At 41.4% G+C, this 23,858-nt stretch overlaps 1 protein-coding gene across 1 annotated transcript in view; it reads left to right on the top strand.

Annotated features, from left to right (window-relative positions):
* atad2b (ATPase family AAA domain containing 2B) overlaps positions 1–23,858 on the top strand; it is a 98,333-nt gene that overhangs the window by 2,900 nt on the left and 71,575 nt on the right. Inside the window, exons 2-16 of the mRNA XM_088626146.1 lie at positions 6,690–6,847; positions 7,898–7,947; positions 8,952–9,096; positions 10,428–10,524; positions 10,661–10,784; positions 12,712–12,843; positions 13,857–13,929; positions 14,674–14,775; positions 15,211–15,322; positions 15,531–15,646; positions 15,762–15,936; positions 18,083–18,171; positions 19,871–20,030; positions 22,897–22,987; positions 23,538–23,849. Of these exons, the coding sequence (XP_088482272.1) occupies positions 6,690–6,847; positions 7,898–7,947; positions 8,952–9,096; positions 10,428–10,524; positions 10,661–10,784; positions 12,712–12,843; positions 13,857–13,929; positions 14,674–14,775; positions 15,211–15,322; positions 15,531–15,646; positions 15,762–15,936; positions 18,083–18,171; positions 19,871–20,030; positions 22,897–22,987; positions 23,538–23,849 (1,936 nt within the window). The remainder of the gene's footprint in view (positions 1–6,689; positions 6,848–7,897; positions 7,948–8,951; positions 9,097–10,427; positions 10,525–10,660; positions 10,785–12,711; positions 12,844–13,856; positions 13,930–14,673; positions 14,776–15,210; positions 15,323–15,530; positions 15,647–15,761; positions 15,937–18,082; positions 18,172–19,870; positions 20,031–22,896; positions 22,988–23,537; positions 23,850–23,858) is intronic.

Raw genomic sequence — 23,858 nt, 5'->3', positions numbered from 1 at the left:
TCTTGGCTCCAGTTATTCTTTGTGTAAAAAAAATGTATAATGCTTTATAGTGCTTCTATGCTTAATTTTCACTGGTGACCCTGAGGTGTTGAGTCCTTCTTGACTGAACAAATGTGCTTTGGAAAGTGTTTCGGTGCATTTTCAGCATTTTGATTTTTTTTGATCGAGTCTTCACATAATCATCACTGTTCTAGAGTGAATCTTATGTTGATATTAATATGAATTCTAAATCTTCCCTATATAACTAAGCATTATGTTGGATATCATTGCTTTCGCCATGCTGTTTAGGTCAGGGTCCTTTTGTTTTCATTCTTTCATTAAACCCTTTTATATAAGAAGCCAAATAGCAGTTCTTGTGTCTTAATCAGTTGTCCCCAGTTTTAACCAGGTGTTAGAGGTATTTTTATGAAGCACTCTGGCCCACTGGGGCTGCTTATTCCTAGATAATGAAAGTGATGACTGAAAACAAACTCCTACATCTTTATCATATCTCCTCTTCTACAGTATTTGCCTGCCACCCATTAAATATAGGAAAAAAATGTATGTTATATCTCGTATGTGTCCACAGTAAGTATTATTACTAAAGTCTTTTGCATTTTTTTTTCTATTGCACTTAAGTTTGTCAGTCAGGTTAGTAACTTTTCCAGTGCACTTACTGGCCAGCTGGTGGTGGGTGCGGGGATGAATTATACTAATAGTGCTAAAGCATATTAAGTAATGGCAATTAGTTTTGTTGTCCTATACTGACTTGGGGAAAGAAGACAACACAGTTCTTCTGTATTGTGTTTATCTAGAGAGAAAAAGGGGGTTATTTCTTTTAGTGAGGTCAAAACAGTGTGCAGCACTCTGGAAGTGATGGGTAGAGGATGCACTAAATGCCTAGTGTGCCCCCCTTCAGGCATTTCCTAGATTTAAGGACTGGATTGGGGGGCACCGTGCCACAGTGGTTTGCATTGCTCACCACTCATCGCTTTCAATTTGTGCCCTGTAAAATGTACTATAGCTGCTTGAGTCACACCAAAGTTTCTGAACTGCCTGAGAAAATAGTCTGATGTACATTGTTGTGCTCAGAAACGTGAAGGTATCAACCCTCTCCACTATCTGCCCATCAGTCAGAAGAGATTCTAATTCTTTCTTGTCACATCTGAAATCAAGGAATACATCTTTGGTTTTACTTACATTGAGCTGGAGGTTGTTTTGACAGGACCAGCTCCCCAAAGCAGTGACCTCCTTCCTGTACAGAGATTTGTCTGTTTTTTGTTATTAGTCCTTCCAGAGTCGTATCATCTGCAAACTTGATTAATTTCACAGAGTCAGTCTTTATTAAACCTAGAAATCCTGCTGGTTTTGTTGTCATGGAGGAGAGGATTTGTGCATCTATACCTTGCTGGTTAGGAGTGGTACTGTTTTCAGTTTGAGCCAATAACTCCCTGGCTAGTATGTTGTCTTTTGATATAATCTTTGGGCCAGTGGTTGATAGGGGAACTTCATTTTCATGGCATAACGACTTCCAAATGATCAAATGTGGAGTAAGCTGTTAGCGTTAGGGCTCCTCACTAGTGACACACTTCTAGGAAAGAAAGGAGAAAGCTGGTAAAGGATTTCCCCTGTGTGTTTTATCTTAATTGAAAATGGATTCACATCAGAGCTAACTAATTGACATGATAGCTACAGTACAGCAACTGGTACTCCCACAGTGTGGTGGTTGGTTTAAATTCTTAAATATTTATTTTCAGGGGAGGTCATACAGTGTTTCTGAAAAGAACAGAATTTGTTTTATTGTGTAGCTGCTGTGGTGGTGCCTTATAAGTGCTCAGTTCACTGTATTTTCTGCACTTTGTTGATAGCATCCTCCTTGTGAATTTCCAAAATATAATTTAATTATGCAACAAAGTCTAATTTTGCATCTATATCTTAAGTTAAACTTTTTATTCAGGTAAAAACTGGGTTTGGATATATAGAGGAGTGAATAGAGATACAACAGAGATACAGTGAGGTAAGATAAGATCACTTTATTGACCATATACAATTTCTTGTATTAGGAATTTGTCTTTTCACATACCCCAGCTTCATGAGATACACAGACAGGGAGAGAAGCTTGGCGTCAGAGCGCAGGGTCAGCCATTTATACGGCGCCCCAGGAGCAGTTGGGGTTAAGGGCCTTGCTCGGGGGCAAAACAGAGTAGGATTCCTCTGCCGGCTGCGGGATATGAACCGGCAACCTTCCAGCCACAGGTGCAGATCCTTCGCCACAGACCTGCGGCACCGTGAGATATATTGCTCAGTGATGGAGTGGCCAGTCTTTTAGCATCTGTGAAATGGGAGCCTAAATCCGCACTGTCTAATCCTGGTCTTGTAGGACTGGGAGTCACTGGACTGATTTAACAGCTTCTTGTAGAACTTCAGGTAGGAATACCTGTCCAGGACCAGTATTGCAGACCCCTGTGCTAAAGTGTTAGGATTACGAGTGCTATATAATCTAATGCCTAATTGAAAGAGCTAGCCTGTTCTTCCCAGTGGGAATCCTGACTCGGCTCTGAGGCTCCAGTGGTACTAATGTGCAAGTTGGGCAGATTCCAGTGGTGTGTTGGGCGGAATAGTCTTTAGCAGGATTCTCATTACAGTTGTTCTGCTTTGACCAATGTGTTTTTATTGCTGAATGTCTCTCCAGAGATGCATTCACTCTGATAGAAAAATTGTGTAATTTTGACGAGAGGGGGTATTCTGGCATGTTTTTGTATGAACCCTGCTGCCTATGTTTTATGATGACGGCAGTAATTTGGAAGATATTTCAGCACTTCCTTTGTTTATACGGTTAATAGTTTTTGAATCTGTGTTATTTTTTAAAAGTAATAAATTGTAGGATGCTGGGTGCAATGGCTACCACATGTTTTCAACCCAATAGCTATGAGGCAGAGGCAATCTTGTGCATTTCCTAACTCTAAAGTAAAAATAATTTTACTCCCAGATTTCCAAGCTTTCCATAAAACTGCATCCTGGTAATGGTATGATTGGGTCAGAGAATCTAATTTAGGGACACTCCTGTTTATGTATGGACATGTCTTAGACAAGTATAAAAGCACCATCTGTGACATTTTGAGGGCTTGTTCATTTTTTTGTCATACACTGAAGGTCATCATCTGTTGTTCTCCGGCTGATTCAGTTTTCATAACGCATAGTTGTTTAGTCATTATAAAATCATTTTCTTCATTGCTATGACAAGACCCTTTATGGATCTTATTGTGATGCATTCGTTTTTCGCAAGGTGGGACTTTGAGTTAATCAAGCTTGTGTGCTCTGTATCTAAAATGCGTTACAAGCATGAGCCATCCTTTATTGGCCACAGATGTGCTGAGTGCAATTTGACACATGGAGAAGAGGAGGCAATGCTAACCACTGTGCCACTTGCCAACCTATTTTAGAATAGCAATCGGCAAATAGCAGTAATTATTTTAAGGACTGTAACCTTTTTCTTATTTATGTTGAGGGTACTAATTGAGTGGTTTGTTGAAAATATGTTGTTTCTGGGTGACCTCAGAAACCCTATTGTCTCAGTTATATGGTGTGATGAAACCTAAAGCAGTTGTACTTGCCTGCCTGTGCTTAATTTGTGTTTTTGATGATTTACCTTCTAAGAAAATCTGGCATGTCTTGCACCCCCAGGGCTAGCACCGGTTAAGTACCGCTGATCTACGGACTCTTACAATACACATTAATTTGCTCCATGTTGAAGTGGCTGGTTCAGTTCTGAATCCTGTGCAGCGGAGGTTTTGCTCCGAATCTCCAGGGGAGGCTCACGGGAAAGATAAGTGAAGTGGTTTTGTTTGTTTGCATGAATCTCTGCTGGAAACGCTTTAAAATGGGCCTTCAGGAGGGCAGAACAAAAAAAGGCACCTCTGTCATTTTGGCGTGATGGAAGAGCAGCTGAGCCTGCGCAGTGAGCCTGTTCTCACCTCGCAGAAGGCAGGTTGTTTCTGCTTGAAAGCAAGCAGGAAACCCGGGACTACAATAATGACAGGGTGTTTCTGGTGTTCCAGCCTAGAGATCCTTTGTTTCAGTCTGAAAGATGATATTTCTGCCCTTTCAGGAATTTTTTAATGGATTAAGTCAGTATTTCCTTCTAAAATTGTAACCTTGTCGAGGGAAAAAAAGGCAGACAGGTGTGGAAGGAGCAGGTGTCATCACCTGCTGTCCCATCATTGTGCTGATCTTACAGCACCGTTGTCTGCCGTGCCCCGCTGTTGTGAGTTGGAATGTGTGGGGGCAAAATAGAAAACCCATTTAAAAAGTGCTTTGTCAACCTGCATGCATTTCTGTAGTGCGTTTCCTAAAGCTAGAACTGTTGCCAGCCTGGCTCGGGGCCCAGCGCTGTCTGGGGGGGATGCCGAGGCAGGAACGAATGTGGACTGATATCCAGTGCCTCTCGGGAGGAGGGGCGAGGGGTGGCACGTGGGCGTTGTAGCACATAGCTGGGAAAGCGAGCGCTATCGTGGAACGCAGGCCAGGAGATCGTGTGGGTGTGTTGCTCTTTGTTACATAAAAGAGCCCTCTCGCTGAGCGTGATGGAAAAGCGGTGCTGTGAAATAAACCCCACCAGTTGCAAAAAAATTGAAACCAAAGTTTTGTCGTCCCTTGATCTGTGAGCGTGGTTCTAGCCCAAGTCAGACCAGAGGGAACAAGTGGCAACTATGTGGAAGTGCATATGCATATAAGTGCATATCCTGGTGTCTTTCAAGAACTGGATGGATGAGATCCTCAGATCAATTGGTAACTACCACACAGGCTAGATGGGCCAAACTGAGTCCTCTCATTTGTAACCATTATGTTCTTATGACTATGAGCTGTATGATCGGTATTTTCCAGTTTACAGCACAATTCTGTTCCTATAGTTATATTGACTTAATTTTATTAATGGATTGGTGAATGCCAAAAGTCATTTTGGTGTCAAGAAAAACGTTCACCCCATTCTTTTATAGTCCTACACTGGTACTACAGTCCACTTCGTCAAATTCTAACCTCTTAAAATGAGCTGTTTGCTTGGATTAAAAAAAATATTTATTCCATAGTGAGGGCTTTTCTATTAAGGAAGCTTCTAATGGGGTTGGAAATTAGCGTGAAACCTAACTTAGAAGCTGGGTTTCAGCTATGAGTGTTAGTTTCAGTGACTGGCTGAACTGAACCAATGGATCCAAATGGCACTATCAGTCATTATTATGAGTGGTTTTGACCTGAGTGTGTACTGAGACAATGTTTAACCAGGTTGAGTTTTGCTCACTCTGTTTCTTGGAAGTGCCACGCCCGAAGGCGATAGTGAGACAAGAGCCAGAGTGCGGAAGCATCTGAGTGGTTAAAAAGCATCTGAGTGGTTCCGTTACGAGTTCTGTCATTCATTGGTTGTGGGCTCAGCTCAATTAAAAGCCAGCAGAACCAGTGGGGGACTGCAGGACCAGGACTGGGAAACATAGCTCTGAGGAAAACGAGGTCGCTGTTGTTCTGAGTGGTGTTAGTGGACTGGGAGGTGGTGCTCTTCCTTCTGTACCTGACTTTCCATACCAAGCCCCCGGCGCAGTGGCAGGGAAGTGCTGTAGGTGTTAAGCTGAGTACCTAACTGCTTGGTCATTGAAATTCCCACAATAGCACCTTTTTGAACGGTAAGGGCTCGTTCGACAAAGAAACGAAGAGTAAAAGTAGTAGTAGGGAATCCTAAGTTTGGTTGTAACCCCCTTTGTGACAGTATCAAGTCAAAAGAGTATTGGAAATGTATTCAAGCATCATAGTACTTGATCATCAAGGTCTAGAAGATGGGCCTGTATTTTTCTTTGCATTGCATTTTGAAATTTGGGTATCGGTCAATCATAGTGACTTAATGTGTGTGCCAAGGTGTGGTGTTAAAATACAGCAGAATGAGTAAAGGTAGGTGATATTTTATAACCTTATTTAATGACATTTTCACAATAGTTGTGCTTCCCAAGCCAAATAAAAAACAGCTGAAATAATATTTAATGATCTTCATGTGTCTGTTTGGCTCCCATCCCAGTCTTATGTGCCTGAATCCATTAACATTACTTTGTGATGATGTGTTTTATGACCTTTTGAATTTTTATTTTGCTTTATATCTAGTTTTTATTCACTTCTTGTATTGAGTGTATGCAACTGTAGGTCACCCTGGACAAAACAGTGTACGAAACAAACCATACAGTCCACAGAAAAGACTCATACAGTGTTAAATTGAATTCATATGTTAATTAAAAAATTACAAAATCGTGAGGCAGAGAGTCTTTTAGGGTCTTTGTTAAAATGTGAAAAACATTCCGATTTGCTTGTGAATCAGCTCACACTGATGTTGCAAAAAATGTGATCAAGTCTCAAAAAATCAACATGAATATCACAAAAACATTAAAAAGTAACAACTTTTAAAATGTTATAAAAATAAAGCCTTTCAAATCAAATAACATCTTACATTTGAGCTAATTACAACACCAAGCAGCATCACTGTTTCTGTGGCAACAGCAGTTTCCACCAATCAGAGTGCACCTAGCAGATCACGCCAGACCTTGACCAATCGCCATCTCTTCAGCACAGGGTCGGAAGCCCTTTATATCAGTTCGGCCTGAATAAGGCCTCATGGCCTGAGTGAGTCCAGGATATGCTGCCCTTTGCCCTAATGTGGCATTGTGTTTTTTCTTCAGAAAGACCAAGGCAGCGATGTCAAGTCCAGTAGTGCTCGTTTGTCCCCACCGGCTAAACGCACTCGCAAGCACACGGACCCCGTGTCCAGCGACACTTCCCCTCCTCCGAGGGCCAAAGGTCAGAGAGTGCAGTGGAACATGCACAAGCAGCAGTCCAGGTAAGTGGGCAGCACTGCACTTCCTCTGCCTGTAGAGCTGCCCAACCTCATGCTTCCTTGAATACATCTATAGCATCTAGAAAAACATACTGTAAGACGCTGTAAGTTTAAAATTAATAAAAATGTCTGATTATAAGTGGCTGCACCCAAAATATTGGTTTGCATTAAAGGCTTGTAGATTGGGATTACTGTACAGGTTTTTAGATGTAGGTGGTAATGTGGTAGGTGTGCCCAGATATGAGGTCTTGTATTGTTAAACGTTTTATAGCAGTCCCAAGTTTACTTAGCTAAGCAGACGTTTCCAACTCTGGTTTATCATTTTGTCTTTGAATTTTCTGCCTTAGAATGTCAGGCTTTTTCATTTTGAGTAAACTGACATTCATTGATTTGAATTTAGCAATGGCTTTTTAGAATTAAACTTTTTTATTTGATGTACGGTATTGATTGTGGGGACTTGTTTGAAAAGCAAACCTTTTGAAATCTAGAGAGAATGTAAACCTTAAAGATTCTTTAAAAAATCTGCCTTTGGCATAGGCTTATTCACATTACGAAGAAGGAAGTGTCCTAATAATTATCAGTAGTTGAATAGGCTAGGTTATAAGCCTACTCAGCATCAGTGACAAGCATATTGTCGATAACACAGTTTATTTTTTCTGTGATTAAGTAGGAATCCAATAGGACTTTCCTCTTAACTGGATGGTCCATATGATCTCCTGTTGTATACTTTTACTTTCTTTTTTCCTTGTCAAATCCTATGAAATGTAAGATGTTATGTTGCTGATGTTGTAAGAGTAGTTCCTTATGTATAGAAAGAAACAGAAGAGTATTTTGGGTGTGTTGTGATGATGAGGGGTAGTATTACTGTATGTGTAAGTGAATTCCACTCACTGTTTATTACTGATGTTGGGTTTACGCTAGGTAAAAGAATGTCTTTTATGTCAAAAGTGTGACATATTTGGTCAATGCAGACAGTTTGGTGGAATTTGTGTAATTGATTTCTTATTGCAGCATCAGCTTCTCTTGTGGTACTGACTGTCCTTTGTGTTGCAGGTTATCCAGTGGCTCTGGAACATCTCTGCAAAATGGACACAGCAGCTTGTGTAAGTGTCCTGTTCAGTACTACTCATCCCTGCAGATCTGTTTAATTTCAGTGCTTTTCATTTGTGCTTCATCTCTACCAAAACATTTTTAGATTCTTTAATATTGACTTTATTCCTTTGGAATAACCCCCTTGTGAATAAAAGTGATTTAGGAGAAATAACAGTGCAAAATGTATTTCTGTATCAGCAACTTATTCTGTATATAATCCCAACTGAAAACACGGTACAGATTATTATGTTGCTTGCTACAAAATATTAATAAATGTTGTTAATGTGAAGTTCAAACCCATGGGGAGTGAAATAATGTTCTTGGAAAGATTTATGAAAGAGGATGAAGTCAAGGACAGGTGTTTTTTGAAATAGGCAGCGATGTTGTGCAGTGCTCATCAGTGGGGAAGACCTCAAAGCCTGAAACTGGGCTTTGCTTTGTGCTCTTTACAGTATAGAGGACAATTATGGCTGAGATCGAGATTTGAGATTTTGCATTGCATGTGCACGGTTCTGCTCTAATTGCAATGAATTAATTCATGTAATTGAATCTAATTCAATTTCACTGGTGGAGGAGCGAGCTAAAAGCAAGCCAGGCCAAGGGAAGGTAAGCGAACTGACCTTGCTTCTGCTGTACAGCTGGGGCTGGTGGACCATGTAACGTGTTATGCTCCATTGCAGGCTGTTTTTAAATGAATCTTTTGATGCTTGTTTAATTACACATAGCCAATTGATCCCGGCAATACACTGATTACACTGATTTAATAACCTGAAGATTTGTTTGAATCTCCCCCGCCTCCTTTTATTCCCCAGACGGAAAGCTTTCCTATTTTTCCGTGTAAGTTGTCCATTTCACCGTATGCTTGGCAACAGTGTCTTCTTGAAGTTGTATTCATTCTGATACAGGACTCTGTGATCTGAGCAGGGTCTTGCCGGTGTTTGGTGCCTCTGTGAAAGCTGTGTTGATCTGGAATAGTACCGTTTGAGGCCGAAGAGTTATGTTTGTTGGGTTCCAGCTCGTATGAACCGGGGAGAGGACAGTGGGGATGGAGACCACTCCCACATGAATGGCCATGTGGAGGTTAGGAGAAGCTGCCGGTCAAAGAACAACCGATTCGATCATCTCAATCAGAGCATGCTGTTCGACCAGCTCGTTAACAGGTACTGGCGCTGATCCCCCTGCTATGCTTAGAATTATCACTGCACATGGTTACTAAGCACTTCTGTTTCTTCACTTTTTAATACGGCCCCTTCAAGGTTGCCATTTTTAATTATTCCTAAAAGAGCATTATAATGTAGGCTAGAAGTTAACCTAGGCAAGCTGTCTTGAAACATTACTCAAAATTACTAATTGGCATAGGGACAGTAAAGTCACAGGATAAGGAAGTGGAAGCAAAGAGTGTCATAAACTTATATAGAGATGTTTTCCACAAATCTGATAACTGAACATATGAACTGATAATTGAAAGCTGTATCTAATCAATAAGGTTTGAAAGTTCACTTCAGAAATGCAACAAAACTGAACAGTAACTTATACAGAGGGTGTGAGCTCACACAGAACTCAGCTATGTGGATTCTGAAACCTATGTATTGAGGAGAGATTTCTTTAGTGCTCTTGCACTCAGGCACTCATTCAAGAAACATTAGGAGCAGAACTCAAAGAAATGTTTTTTGGGGTCAGTTTTCACAGTATTTTGCAATCTTTCACTAACATGGGAACACCTGTTCTGTAATTCTCATACATTCTTGTGCTTACACCACACAGTTCAGATGTGTTGAACAGCAAGGTAAAGTAGCTCCTCCTATTGGGGAAACTCTTGTCATGTCTAGGGTAAACACTGTTTGGTTGAACCCCCTCACTTGAAGTTTTTTCTCTTTTTCCATTGACCATGTCTTAGAAAGTCTGTTGGAAAATAATTAATGTTATTTAGCCCGCATTTGAGGCTTAAATTTGGAGTTGGCTTCAGTTGAAATAAGAGATGTGCTATTTATGCAAGTATTTTGTAGAAGATATTATAACTTTTTTTTATATTGATTAAATGTATATGGCAACCTTTTGATGAAATGATCATAATGACTGATTATGACATATTAAAATGACTGTTGCATAACCTCTGCATTACCTCATTCGGGAGTGAAATCCTATGAGAGGACTTGGACAGAATCCCACAAGACAGCGTCGGCTAACCTGCTCCAAAGCAGATGTACAGCTTGTATTGTTTCCAATGGTAGCCTCACATGTGCACGCTACAAGCCCGTGACTTTCACAGTAAACGTCCTGTTGATGACAAATATTAATCAGCCTGATGACTTTTGTCGACCGTTCAATAAAATGTCAGCACATTTTGTGGCCTTTATAAGATATCTTTGAATCTCAGTCTGGTTACTTCTTGATTCAGGCATTACTGATTATGTTCCTTTTCACTGGAATAGGCAAAGAGGATGGGGAAGGTGTCTTTGTGGGTTTCTCCAGTGTCTTTCTGTTTTCCCAGCACGGCGGAAGCCGTCCTCCAGGAGATGGACAACATCAGTAACATCAGGCAGAGCCGAGAGGTGGAGAGGCTGCGGATGTGGACAGACACTGAGCTTGTGAGTCTCAGCTCTGTCCTCTCAGAATTCATTAACAGAAAGAATACAATGCATCCAAAATATATGCTAAAAATGGCAGTTTTTAAACCCTGGAGCTCTGGCTCAGTGAGTGATGTGGGAGTGCTCCTGTCTGCAGGAGAACATGGACATGTACTCTCGAGTGAAGAGGAGGAGGAAGTCCCTGCGGAGGAACACCTTCGGCATTCAGGCGCACCGTGAAGTCTTGAGCGAGGCTGAGGGGGAGGAGGAAGGCACGGAAGGTATTCTTTTTGTGACAGGCTGCAGTCTGAGCACTTGAATTAAAAAAAGCATTTGGCTAACGGATGTGCATCGTTATCCTTAAGATATTGTAACTTTCATTTTTTATTGATGTTCAATACTTCTTAAATGAAAGAAATATAACTGGTAACAAAAGCATTATTGGTTCTCTTTATTCTACAGGATATCTGGTTTTATTTGCATGGTCAGTGATTCTCACAGTTCAGAGCTGTCCATCAATGCCAAGTGCAGCATTGATTCTCACTTGTAGAACAATTCCCCATTCCAGTTCCTTTCTAATATTCACAGAATTGCACTGGGCAGTTGGTCTGAAAGTGGCACTTAAATTTGAAAAACTGCTATTGATCCTGAGCTTGGCTATATGTGAGTCAATATCGTTAGGCAAAAGGAATTGTTCTGTTTGTCCTGTGTGTGAAGTTGTCTTTAGTAACTGTGTTACAGTGAAAAGGAACTGTAGTACAATAGGAGGAAAAGTCCTCTCGTAGGTCATTAGAGGGCGGCTAATAGGCATTAACATACCAGCTGATAGGTTGGATAAGCCATGTGCTTAATTCAAAACAAAATACATCAATTAAATATTGGAAACCTAGTGTAATAGCGCATAATTTATTGCCCTGAACTGATTAATACTGAGAGTTTCTTTTACAAAGTTTTTTGCTGCTTCTTGGTTTCTTAAGCAGCATAAGAATCCAAACGTTTATTTTCGGATTCAAACTTTTTGTTGTGATTGATCTTGGGGATTGAAATTTGTATCCTGTTTAAGAAGGAAGAGAATGCCAATTTAATGAACGAGTCATTAAAACCACTGGTACATTTTGGGCGTGTGTGACATGCATAGCTCGTGTAGGAAAGAATTTGAATCCTGTCTCTCAAGAGACTCCCGGATTCATAAGAATATTTGCAAGCAAGAGGAAGACATGTGGTCCAGGTCACTTGTCAGTTATTAGCTAATTGATCAAGGGATCTTTTAGTTGGATCTATTTTTTGAAGGACACCAGTGTATTGGTGTGCTTACACAGCACTAAAATCTGATTTGGCACAAAGCTGGTGTACCTTTGTGGGAGAATACAAGGTGGTTGAATTAAATTTGGGTGTAGCTGCATCTTGGGTTTGATTCTGGGCTGGAGAGCATTCTGTGTGGAGCCTGCATGTTCTTGTTTAATTCACAGGGACTTTATCCTGTTGTTGCAATTTCATATGAAATACTATGATATAGGTTGATTGGTGCCTCAATATTGTGCTTGTGTAAGTGCATATGTGTGCCCTGCAATAGACTAGAGTCCCACCCGAGGTGTAGCCCTTGGTAAAGGGCATTTACCAAGTAAATCCTTAGTAAAAGGCGTTTTACTAATGAATGAATAGGGGAGGGGGTATGTATATGCATAAGCCCTTAGCAGCAACCTTAATTTTCAAAGGAATTTATTGAATTTAGTTTTTAATAAAATGCTGTATTTTAAACTTGTACAAATGTTTCCTGTTGGAGCCTTTTCTTATGTCTTTGTTTCCATGTTGTCGAAAGAACTAGTTAGTGTTACTGTAGGGTTTTTGCAGGACGTACATTCTCAGTGCCATATCTGACTGTACAGTACAAGTTGAGATCCATCAAAAGGCACATCTGAAGACAGAAGGGGTGATGGGTCTTATTTGGCACATTGGCCTTGAAACAGGAGTTTTGAAAAAAACATACCATGGACAAATACATCTTCAACAGGATGGTAGGCTACCATATATGTTAGTTGCTGCATTGCTCTGGTGGCCAATAAGTGCATTTAGACATTTTGTTTTTCATCTGGACACTGAAAATGAAAGTCCACATCTTTTTGCCAGAGATGTTGATGATTTTCTTGGGTGTGGGTGAACATCCGACAGTTCTGGTGCAGATTCAGGATGCTGCTGTTTCATTGGTAGAGTCTCAGGAGGAGGAGGAAGATGATGAGGATGACGAAGGAGACGAAGCGGAAGAAGCAGGAGAAGAGAATGACCGCCCCTACAATCTGAGGCAGCGCAAGACCGTACAGCGATACCAGGCGCCGCCCATAGGTATGGCACAAGCCGCAGTGGTTCTGTGGGTTTTTGGCTATATGAAATCACCCCTGGAGGTGTTCTTTAGTTATTGTCTTGTTGCTCAAAGGAAGATCCAATTGTGCACTTCAGATTGTTGTTAATGTTAAAAACAGCTTGTATTGACACAGAATAAAAGAATAAGAAGTAAACATGAAGTCCTTACTTCAAACTGCAAATTAGTTGTCAAAACACTTTTTTGTGGAGAGTAGGATTCTTCAGAAAGAGCATTAATTTTTGTATTACTAAGTATCTACTGCTCAGTTATTCACATGACATTTTTTCCACTTTTATCTAATCCAAATTTTGGCTTAAAATTACTTGAGAGTGTGCTTTATAACTCTATAAAGTGTTTTAGGAAAATAAGCAAAGCTACAACTGAGAATAGGTCATATGGCCCATCTATCTTGTTTGCCAGTGACTCATTTAGCTGAGGTTTTCTTCCAGCTATTACCTGAAAGAAATAAGACAGTACAACTTTCAGCAACACAGCTGAGTAGCTCAGGCATTACTCCCACAACTCTTTTTTGGGGGGGGAACCTGCCTCCTCATCTTAGTTTTAAATGTTTTCCTGTTGTTTGCACAATTTTAATGTGAAATCCACAGCTGTTAATAAACACGATGTACTACTTTCACAAGTGGATTGAGGATTATGCTTCTTCTTCAACATTATTCTTCAACATTCTGCACAGTGTCCATATCCCAGTCAGCACCACATAGAGGCCCAGTCAACAGGGTTGCTTTTGGGTAACGCAAGGAGTATACTCTTACAGCACAATGCAGCCTTTTCAATAAATAATCTGCCATTTCAGGGGTCTTCAGGGGGAAAAAAAACCCATGGTGAACTTAGTAAAGAACAAATCGCTCACAAAACTGTGTATTTTAGATTTCAATAGTAGCCTTTGCAAAATAATTTAATGTACTTACAAAATGTATTACTGACTATTTTCCATCATGATGTCTTATTTTGTTTTCTGTCAAACTGCTTATAGAACCAGCAAGGAAACAGAGGCAGAGCACGTTGTTTGACACTCACAGATCTCCAGCAAGACGAAGCCATATGAGGTAGAGGGTCTCTTCAGCTGCCTTGTCTTGAGCATGTCAGAAATGGGTGGCGTGCTTGTCATGTTTGTGCAGCACAGCACTCAGATGGGTAAAAGAAAATAAGAACTAGGTCTCAACATGTTCCGTGCCATCCTCACATATGTTAAATAATTGACTGGATTTATTTAATGTGCTGCAGTTGACTGTTTCTTTCCTGTATGTAGCAGGCAGAGTTATTATACATGCTGGATGTTTTTTTAAACATACTCGGGGGTGGGGGGGGGTTATTCTGGACAAAACGAAACAGCTACCATCAATGTTTTCCTTAAAAATCACCATTAACATACTGCACTGTCAAAAGATCTGATTACAACTCTTAACTCCGGTGCAGTTTTTGAAAATGTATGTTGTTAATATAACAGGAGGGAATTAGCCAGAATGGATTTAACCATAATGCAAATATTGCCTCTTATATAATTATTTTTTCTCACTTACCACATCTGTATCAGTGTGCTTCGCTTTGTTGTGTTGAATGGTTGTGAGTTTGTTTTATTTCTGGTACAGATGGGTAATGGATTTTAGTTTTTCCATGAGCCTTCACAGAAAACGCATAGCCGGAACGCTTTGTTCTGCGATCCTTTTCATCAGCTGGGTAGATGGCTTTTCCTGGATGTCACCCGTCGGATGCAGCAGCGGTAGTTTCATGTGACGTTGCGCTTCTTCCGGTGACGTGCGGCGCTCAGCGTGTCGTTTTGTTTTGGCTAGGGTGAAGAAGCATGCCATTCATAGCAGTGACACAACGTCCTCGTCTGACGAGGAGCGTTTCGAGCGACGGAAGAACAAAAGCATGACGAGAGCTCGCAACAGGTACCGCTGAAAAAACTCTGCAGGCCGGAGGCCATTCAGACAGGAAAGGAGTCTGAATGAACGAGCTCCTGAGAGATCACTGCACAGCACTTTTATGTACTTAAACTCTGTAAAAGTTTTTAAGAATTATTGGAGAGCCATAAAAAAGAAAACTCAATGCTGGGAGCGATATGAAGGCTTCATGATATATGTATCTCTCTCACATGTTCTCCTTAATTGTTTATTGTCTTGAAACTGTTTTACGAACTATACGTTTCATTTGGTTTTTAGCTCAGGCTAATTGAGGAGTGTGTTCTCCAAATGTCAGAGAAAAACCTGTATTTCCTTCTGTTGTGTGTCTTTTGAGACGGGTGTTGGAGAGCCTTGTGGGAGTTTTGGCGCCTGTGTAGGTGGTGATTGGTGCAGGTGATTGATACTGTCACTTGTATTCAACAGGTGTTTGCCCATGAACTTGCGTCACGAAGACCTAGCCAGTGGGATTTTGCGCGATCGTGTAAAAGTTGGTGCTAGTTTAGCAGATGTGGACCCCATGAACTTGGACACCTCTGTAAGTCTGGATTCCTGGTACTGCAATCTTATTTTTTTCCTAAATAAAACATCACGATACACAATAATTCAGTGTGCAGTCTCCATTGTAATGATGTGAAGTATTCATGTGATACAGCCTAAGTCCCAGATAGCATGTCTGTGAATGGCAAGTTTCCTTCCTATGCTGTAAAACACTGACTATGACAATATGAAACTTTCATTTTTAGGTTCGGTTTGACAGTGTTGGAGGCCTCGGTCATCATATTCAGGCATTGAAGGAGATGGTGGTTTTCCCTCTGTTGTATCCTGAGGTCTTTGAAAAGTTTAAAATTCAACCCCCAAGGTGAGTTGAATGTTGAAAACCTTTATTAAATGGATGCCCATTCATCATTGCTGAGTGGAGGGGGCCTAAGACAGTTTCGTTTTTTTTTCTAACGTGTTTTGTCTGTCTTCTCCAGAGGCTGTCTGTTCTACGGTCCTCCTGGCACAGGGAAGACCCTGGTGGCTCGAGCCCTCGCCAACGAATGCAGCCAGGGTGACCGCAAGGTGTCCTTCTTCATGAGGAAAGGGGCTGACTGTCTCAGCAAATGGGTTGGGGAGTCTGAACGGCAGCTCAGGCTTCTTTTCGATCAGGTAAGAGCGCCCGCAGCTGCCTTGGTATAGTCTGTCAGCACACAGCCCCCTACAAAAATGTAATTCACAGTAAAGCTGTGAATGATTCTGCAATGCAGTGGTCAACATTGCTGCCTTGCAGCGCTGTGGACCAAAGTATAATTCCAGGGGTGCTATCTGCGTACAGTTTATGTGCTCTCCTCGTGTTCTCATCGGTTTCCTCCCACAGTCCAAAGACGTTCTGGTAGTATTAATCATCTTATGGGAGTATTGTCCCTGGTTGGGAGTGTTTGTGTTTGTGTCTGCCCTGGTATGGACTCGGCAGTGTGTTTTTTGTGTCTTGCGCCTGTTGTTTGCCAGGATCCAGCTACCCTGCGGTCCTGTATTTGTTAGAAAATGGGTGGGAAAGATACTCTTTGGGAGCGGGACCTACGGAGTGACTGGGGTGATAAATAAAGATGTTGGGGTACAGTAGGTTGATCATGGGAGCAAGCCTGGCTCATTTCACTCACCTTATGTCTTTTCACTTTATAACTTACACTCTTGATTTTTTAGTAATCAAAGAAAAGTACATTTTCTATTTTTTTCCCCCACCTATGGCTGTTATCCTGTTGATGTCAGAGGGACGAAAAGCCCTGCAGAGAGATGGGCCTCTTTTCCAAAAATTATCGAAAACACCCGTGCCTGTGGGCTGTGTGAGGACAGCCTCGGCTCCTGGCGACGCGGCGCAGCTCCGCAGGCCCCAGGCCAGGCACAGGAGCTGCTGCCCCTGCTGCTCAGCAGGCCAGGAGCCCCCCAACTCGTTCTGCTTCATCCCGCTCCTACCTGATCGGCCAGGGGGATGGAGCCCCGGTAAAGGCGAGACAGCGAGATGGTTAGAAGTTAAATGATGGGAGTCTGGAACAGGCTGCCTGGCCATGTGGTTGAAGCTGATACAGCTGGACGAGATCCTTGGATCAATAAACTACCAACTACCACATGGTCTGGATGGGCTGAACTATTATTTGTAACCGTTCTTATGTTGCTGTCCTGCTGCTGACTCAACTGCGCGCTTTCATTATGCTAACCCTGAAAAACAACAGCTGTTTTTCTTTTTCTAATTGAAAGTTTAATATTTATACCTGTTAAGTCCTGCTTGTGCCGGCAAACTAATTTTAATTGCTGGTGTTTGAGCAGTGGCTGGTCCTCCTCAGGTTATCCTGCAGACTGGTCTCTAAACAGATGACATTTTTTGGTATTTCGAATTGCAGACCACCAGTGTATGAGGAAATGTTAGTTTTCGTTAATGCACAATAAAAAATACAAACAGCTTACGGAATTGCACAGTAGGCATTTTTGCTTCACAGCACTGGGGCCCTGGGGATTGATTCCGTGTCTGGGGTGCTATGGATCTCCTCTGAACTCCCACCATTCTCTGGGGAATTGTAAATTGGCAAACTGAAAATTACAGTGGTCAAACACCAACATTAAATTAAACAGTAAATTAAAAACAGCAGTTGGAAATACAACAACAGTCCTAGAATGTTATACAGAGCAAACATACAGCAACAAACAAAACGTCTGAGTTTCATAATTTGTTCTACAAACCGTAATAGTCACCAACAATCCTCTCTAGACTATTGCTGCAGCAGTTTATGGCTTATCCGTATTTCTTGTTGTTTGGCTGTAAATCTGAATGACTTTAGCATGGACCTCAGGTTATAGAGAGAAACGCGGGTTTCTTTCCATTCTGGAAAAAAATACCTTACAAACAATACAAATTTTAAGATGTGTACGTTGCTGCCATTTTTCTCGCAAGGAGTAGTGTTAATTTAATTCATATTTCACACACCCTTTGTGTGTTTGTTTTTTCACAAGATTCAGAAGAAAACATTGTTTGATTCCAGTTCTATTTAATAGGGCCATTTTCCCTGCATTAAAATAAGTACGTGGGATACTAAGAAGTATCAATTTGCAAGTGTGGTTGTATTAACTAGTGTCTCTGCCTAGCAGTTTGTTCCGGTCTCATGGGTTGTTTTTAGTAGTTGAACCCCCAGAAAGAATTTGGCCTGCAAAAGTTGGCCTCGTTTAAACCCCGGGCGAAATTAGGAACACTTCATCTCAAGGCTTTACCTTGAAGACAGCGATGAAAGATAAGTGACATTTAACAGTTTTACTTTCTTGTCAGGCATACTTGATGAGGCCGTCCATCATCTTCTTTGATGAAATTGATGGGTTGGCTCCTGTTCGCTCCAGCAGACAAGATCAGATTCACAGGTATGTTGCTGACTTGGCCCTGTAGAGCCGCGTTCAACTTTGCTTTGCCTTAACTGATTTATTTATCTGTGTCTTCTGGCCTCCTGTGACCTGAAGTAGTCTGTCCTGGGTTTTGCTTAGCGTAGATAGAGCTCTCAGTCTTTTTGCTCCTAAATGTGGGACTTCTGTGGAAAATCTTTAAGAGGGTCACTAATAGACACTAATAGCTAGTGTCTGCTAGCTATTTATTGCCATGTTAGCACAATTTGTTTAAAAATTATGTACTCCAGTCTTGTGATAATTGTACTACAATCTGCATTGTTACTTTTCAAATTGCTTTTAAATTGTACTGTAATTGTTAAATACACTGTATAAATAGCACTTTCATACAACAATTTCATGTCCGTGAAATTGTCCTGCCCTCATCAGGCTCATCAAAGCTAGATCATGTGTGTTTGAACGTCATTTACAGTGTATGTTTCCCTTGAAAGACATACACTCCTTCAGTTTTCTAGAGTACTGTGAATTAGATTCTATGACAGTTAAAATTCATGTTTAGATTGTGTATTAAAACGTTTATTTACACATAAAGGCCTTGAGCTAAATTCTAAAATCTCTGAGCTGGGAGTATGCAAGTTCTAATGCTTCTGTCAGTTGCTTTTCAAATTTTTGTAAAGTCCAGAACTGAAGCAAGAAAACATACTTAAGCTAGGCTATTTAGATAATGCCAAATATTTACACAGCTCTCTTTTAGTGTCACATGGGCAGTTTTAACTCAGAAATGAATTACAATTACAGCCACAATTCAGCTAAGACGTGACTTAGAAAAAGTGCCAAAGGTCTTATAGGTCCTGATCTGATCAGAACTGTTATCCAGTGAATGTGACAGATGAAAACTTTTTATTCCTCTTTCTGATTGTTCTTTTCATTGACCATGGGAAATTGCATATCCACTTGAATTAACACTAGTATGTCTTGCAAAATGTCCAGTATAGATGAATAAAGCCTAACTTGTTTTACTTAAAGTGGGAGTTATTATGGATATTACATGTAAGACCCTTGAGCCTCTGTATGATTAGTGAGGACTGTGCTTGCTTTCCTTTGAAACATGTTGGCAATACTTCTTTCAGTCCAGCAGTGCCCATAGAATAGCTGGCACTGATTGGTAGACCTCAGAGGCCCGCACTAACAACATCTAGAGCTGTGTTAGTACGCACTCAGAAAATCCCAGGGGCTGCTGTTGTATAGTAAGCCAAGTGTGACCAGCTCATTCTGGCAATTCTGCAACACTGCTTGGGGCAATCCCAGTTCCTGTCAGCTAATGACAGAGCTTACTCATATGGTATGGCTAGAACCTGTGAAATCTGGCTTTAGCTTAAACATGGGGCCTTTCCTGCTGTGCATATTGTCTGGACGTTTCCTGTCCATGCATAATATACAGATGTGTAAAACGATGTTTCAGCTTTCCTTTGCGTTTGACGTAGTCCATTGTATGAATAGGATTGCATGGTTATTCTAAATAGACATGCTTGTGTATCTGCCCTTGAATGTCCTCATGTTGAATGTCCCCCAATATGGTCAAAACAGCAGTCTTCTGATTACACGTTGTGTAATGAAGCACTTAGTAGATATGAATTTGAAGCGGCTCTTTGGCTTCCATGTTTATTAACCCAGGAAGCAAATGTAGCCCTTTCTGAGCACGGCCTCCTTCCTGTTGCAGCTCCATCGTCTCCACGCTGCTGGCTCTGATGGATGGACTGGACAACAGGGGAGAAATAGCTGTCATTGGTGCTACAAACAGACTTGATTCTATTGACCCTGCACTCAGGAGACCTGGCCGCTTCGACAGGGAGTTTCTTTTCAACTTGCCTGATAAAAAGGTAGGCCCCTTCCTTTCATCCTCTCTGACAAAAGAGGAGGACCTGCCAGTCACAGCTCGAGTGAAAGAGCATCAGCCCCTGGTTAGGAGGCACCTGCTGTGGGATTTTCTTTTAAAATACGTTTTTCTTTTAAAATAATAGCTGAAGAGGTGATGTGTTTACTTATGGGTTGCAAATTTAATGGTTAATGACTTATATTTTTATTATTGTTATTAATAATAATAAAATGATACCTTACACTTATAGCACTTTTCTGGAGACTCCACTCGTAGCCCTTTACAAGTAATGGGGACTCCCCTCCACCACCACCAATGTGATAACCCCACCTGCATGATGCAACGGCAGCCATAGTGTGCCAGAACGCTCACCACGCATCAGCTATCAGTGTGGAGGAGAACAGAGTGACAAAGCCAGTTCATATATGGGGATTATTAGGAGGCCATGATTGGTAAAGGCCAATGGGAAATTTGACCAGGGCATTGGGGTAACACCCCTACTCTTTTTGAGAAACGCCCTGGGATTTTTAATGACCACAAAGAGTCAGGACCTCAGTTTTATGTCTCAACCGAAGGACGGTGCCCGTTTACAGTACAGTGTCCCTGTCACTATGCTGGGGCATTAGGACCCACACAGACCGCAGGTTGAATGCCCCCTACTGGCTTCACTAACACCTCTTCGAGCAGCAACTTTAGCTTTCCCAGGAGGTCTCCTATCCAGGTACTGTCTAGACTCTCACCTGCTGAGCCTCAGTGGATTGCCAGTTGTGAGTTGCAGGCTGATATGCCTGCTGGCAAACAATTTTTTGTTTACTGTTGAGCTTATATACACTGTCATGTTATCTGATAAAAAAGTTCCCTAATATATTGGATTTGCTACAAGACGCTTATCCTGTTTTCCTATTTCCATTGGTCGCAAGGACCTGGAGTGTGGAAAGTTTGAAAAAAATCATATTATGTTGATTAAAAATGAAATTGTTTAGTAGTGCTGAAATACTCTAATCTGAGTAGAGGCATTTTTGGCTTTTTAGAAAGCCCCAGCTTCTCTGACCTGATCTACTTCTCTCCAGAAGCTGAATGAGAATCTTTTGAAAACCTTAGGCTACATTCACATGTACAAGTTAGTGTCGTGAGTTCCTTTTGCTGTGCTTATCAACACGGACAGCGCTTACCTTGCGTTCAAATCTGTGACGTGAAATCCCCTCTTGAGGGAGTCTTCGGACTGCGTTGTGCAACCTTTCAACTACAGTGTGAAAAGGTGAGGTTTTGCAGAGGCACTACAGGAGGCAGACGTTTGGGGTGGGCTTGGAACATAGATGGAGCTGCTTAAGCTCTTAAAATTAAGCACTTAGCAGAAATGGAACAACCTGGAACTACAGACTGATTTATGCAGGGGTTGCTCTCTGCAAAACTTTACATTAGCCCAGGTTCATGGTATTAAAACAGTATTGTAGTAATACACAGCAAGATTTTTCATGTCACTAGTACGCTTTACAGCCATGACTAATAAAGTTGGATTTACACAAGTCGGGCTGTTTACAGCATACAGTCACAGAATCCACTGCTCAATTCAGCATCATTAATCTAAGCATAACATGACACCTGAACACACAATTTGAAATTCTTTTTTTTGCTTTAACTTACGAATTCCAATTAGTTTTCTGTTTACTCATTCAAACTGGAATTTTGTTTTTCTAATATTGTCTCCCCTAACAGGCCCTGTATCTTTTGATGCACTGTAAGCACTGCAGGAGGTGGAACAGGAGGCATAGTGCCAGTTCATGGAGTAGTCTCCCTCATAGATGTTGTCTGCAGGTGCCTAGGAAGTTGGGTTACCATTTTATTTTGCTGGAAGCTAGAAGAGCCCCAACCAACTAATTATAAGAACATAAGAAATATTTCAAATGAGAGGAGGTCTTTTTGCCCATCGAGCCTGTTTGGCACTCAGTAGTATATTGTAGGGTAGTAGGATATTGACTTGTGGCTGGGTTGCTTGTTCCAAACTCCCACAATCCTTTGGGTAAAGAAGTGCCTCCTGCTCTCGGTTTTTAATATTCCACTTGTGCCCTTTCCCTGTGGGCTCTGAGCTAGTTGTGTGCTGTGGCTTGGGGTCGTGATCGGCTCTGGACACCTAACCCAGGCTTGAATTCGGGATGTTGGGATTGTAACGTGAGTGCCAGTACTGGTTGAGCCCCTCAGGAAACAGCAGTTTCTGATTAGGTGCAGTGTGTCATCCCACCCCGGCAGAGTCTTTCTTCCAGATTGGTTCTGGGATTCCCCAGCTCTTACCATGGATACACGCCTTTCTAATTGTTGTCGATATGACAGCAAAGAGGTTTAAAAGAAGGAAAAATAAAATGATTGTTGGGTCTCCATTCTTAACTGTATTTTCAACCCAGTGATTTCAAGTGACCTTGCATATTGGGACTTATTATTTTGAGGCAGTGGATATGTGGTTTGTGAGCTGTTGAGATCACCAACCTCTTTTGTATAATTATCTGAAGTGCTTTGCTGTAGCCATTTTAAGTTCTTGCTTATTCCTGGTGTCTGACTTCAGTTTTTGTTTTTGTAAAATGTGTGCTCAGTTGGATTTAGATCTACATTTTGACCTCGCCAGACTGATTTTCTAATTTGACCAAATGCATGGAGTTACTTTAAAATACATATGGTACTTATCATTCATATAAATCTCACCATCGCAGATACAAATTGCTTGACTGCAAGTAAATCAAATTGTAGGACGTTTTTGACTTTACTATCCATATATTGTCTGAGGACACTATTTTGTGTGCAAGAAATAATAATAGTGTAACTGAGTAAAGATGATCTCTTAACAGTTGAAATAACTTGCAATTTTTGTCCTCCCCCAGGCTCGAAAGCACATTTTAAAGATTCACACCAGAGACTGGAATCCCAAGTTAAATGACTCTTTTGTGGAAGAACTGGCTGAGAAATGTGTCGGTAAGGATTTAGAGGAACATGGTGACAGCAAACTCAGTGAACCTGAATTTAACAATGCTGCCACGAAACAACCTTTTCTCTCTTAGTGAGGGTTCTTGTTCCTTACTGTGACAGGCTGTTCTGATGTTGGCAGTTAATACACGGAAAACCAAATTATCAACCTGAATAATAAATCAAGAGGAATATTCATGCATGAGCAGAGCATTGAACACGCTGCTAAATTCAATGGTTTCTTGTGCATGTATTACTTTTTGACCCTTAATACTAATAAATCTTAAGTTGTCTTGTATTGTGAATATGGGATGTGTTAACAGTCTACTTTCTAAAATTTAGATAACATTCATGCTACAAGAACCTTTCAAGATTCGCCTCTTTCATTAGATTTTCTGTAAAATGTTGTGAAGCGCTTTGCTCTAATTATGTCTTTCATGTGTTTTTTAGCATTTATTTACCCTTCTGATCAGAAAAGTATTCCGGCATGCCCCCAGCTGGCTGGAACATTGCCTTCTTTTACCACTAAGTGGCCATTGTTTTGAAATGTCCTTTCCAGGCTACTGCGGTGCCGACATCAAAGCACTTTGCACTGAGACTGCCTTAGTGGCCTTGCGCCGGCGATACCCTCAGATCTACGCCAGCAGCCAGAAGTTCAAGCTGGACGTGTCGTCCATCGTTCTCAGCCCCCAGGACTTTTACTATGCCATGAGGAACATTGTGCCTGCCTCTCAGCGAAGCTTGATGTCGCCCGGCCATGCGCTGTCCGCCGTCATCAGGCCGCTGCTGGAGAACACCTTCGCTGAAGTCCTGGCTGGCCTGCACAGGGTCTTTCCCCATGCAGAGCTCTCGCAGTGCGACAAGAGAGAGGGTGAGTGCT

This window comes from Lepisosteus platostomus, chromosome 3, assembly GCF_059453375.1.
Source record: "Lepisosteus platostomus isolate fLepPlt1 chromosome 3, fLepPlt1.hap1, whole genome shotgun sequence".
NCBI lineage: Eukaryota > Metazoa > Chordata > Actinopteri > Semionotiformes > Lepisosteidae > Lepisosteus > Lepisosteus platostomus.
This window is presented reverse-complemented; position numbering and strand designations above follow the sequence as displayed.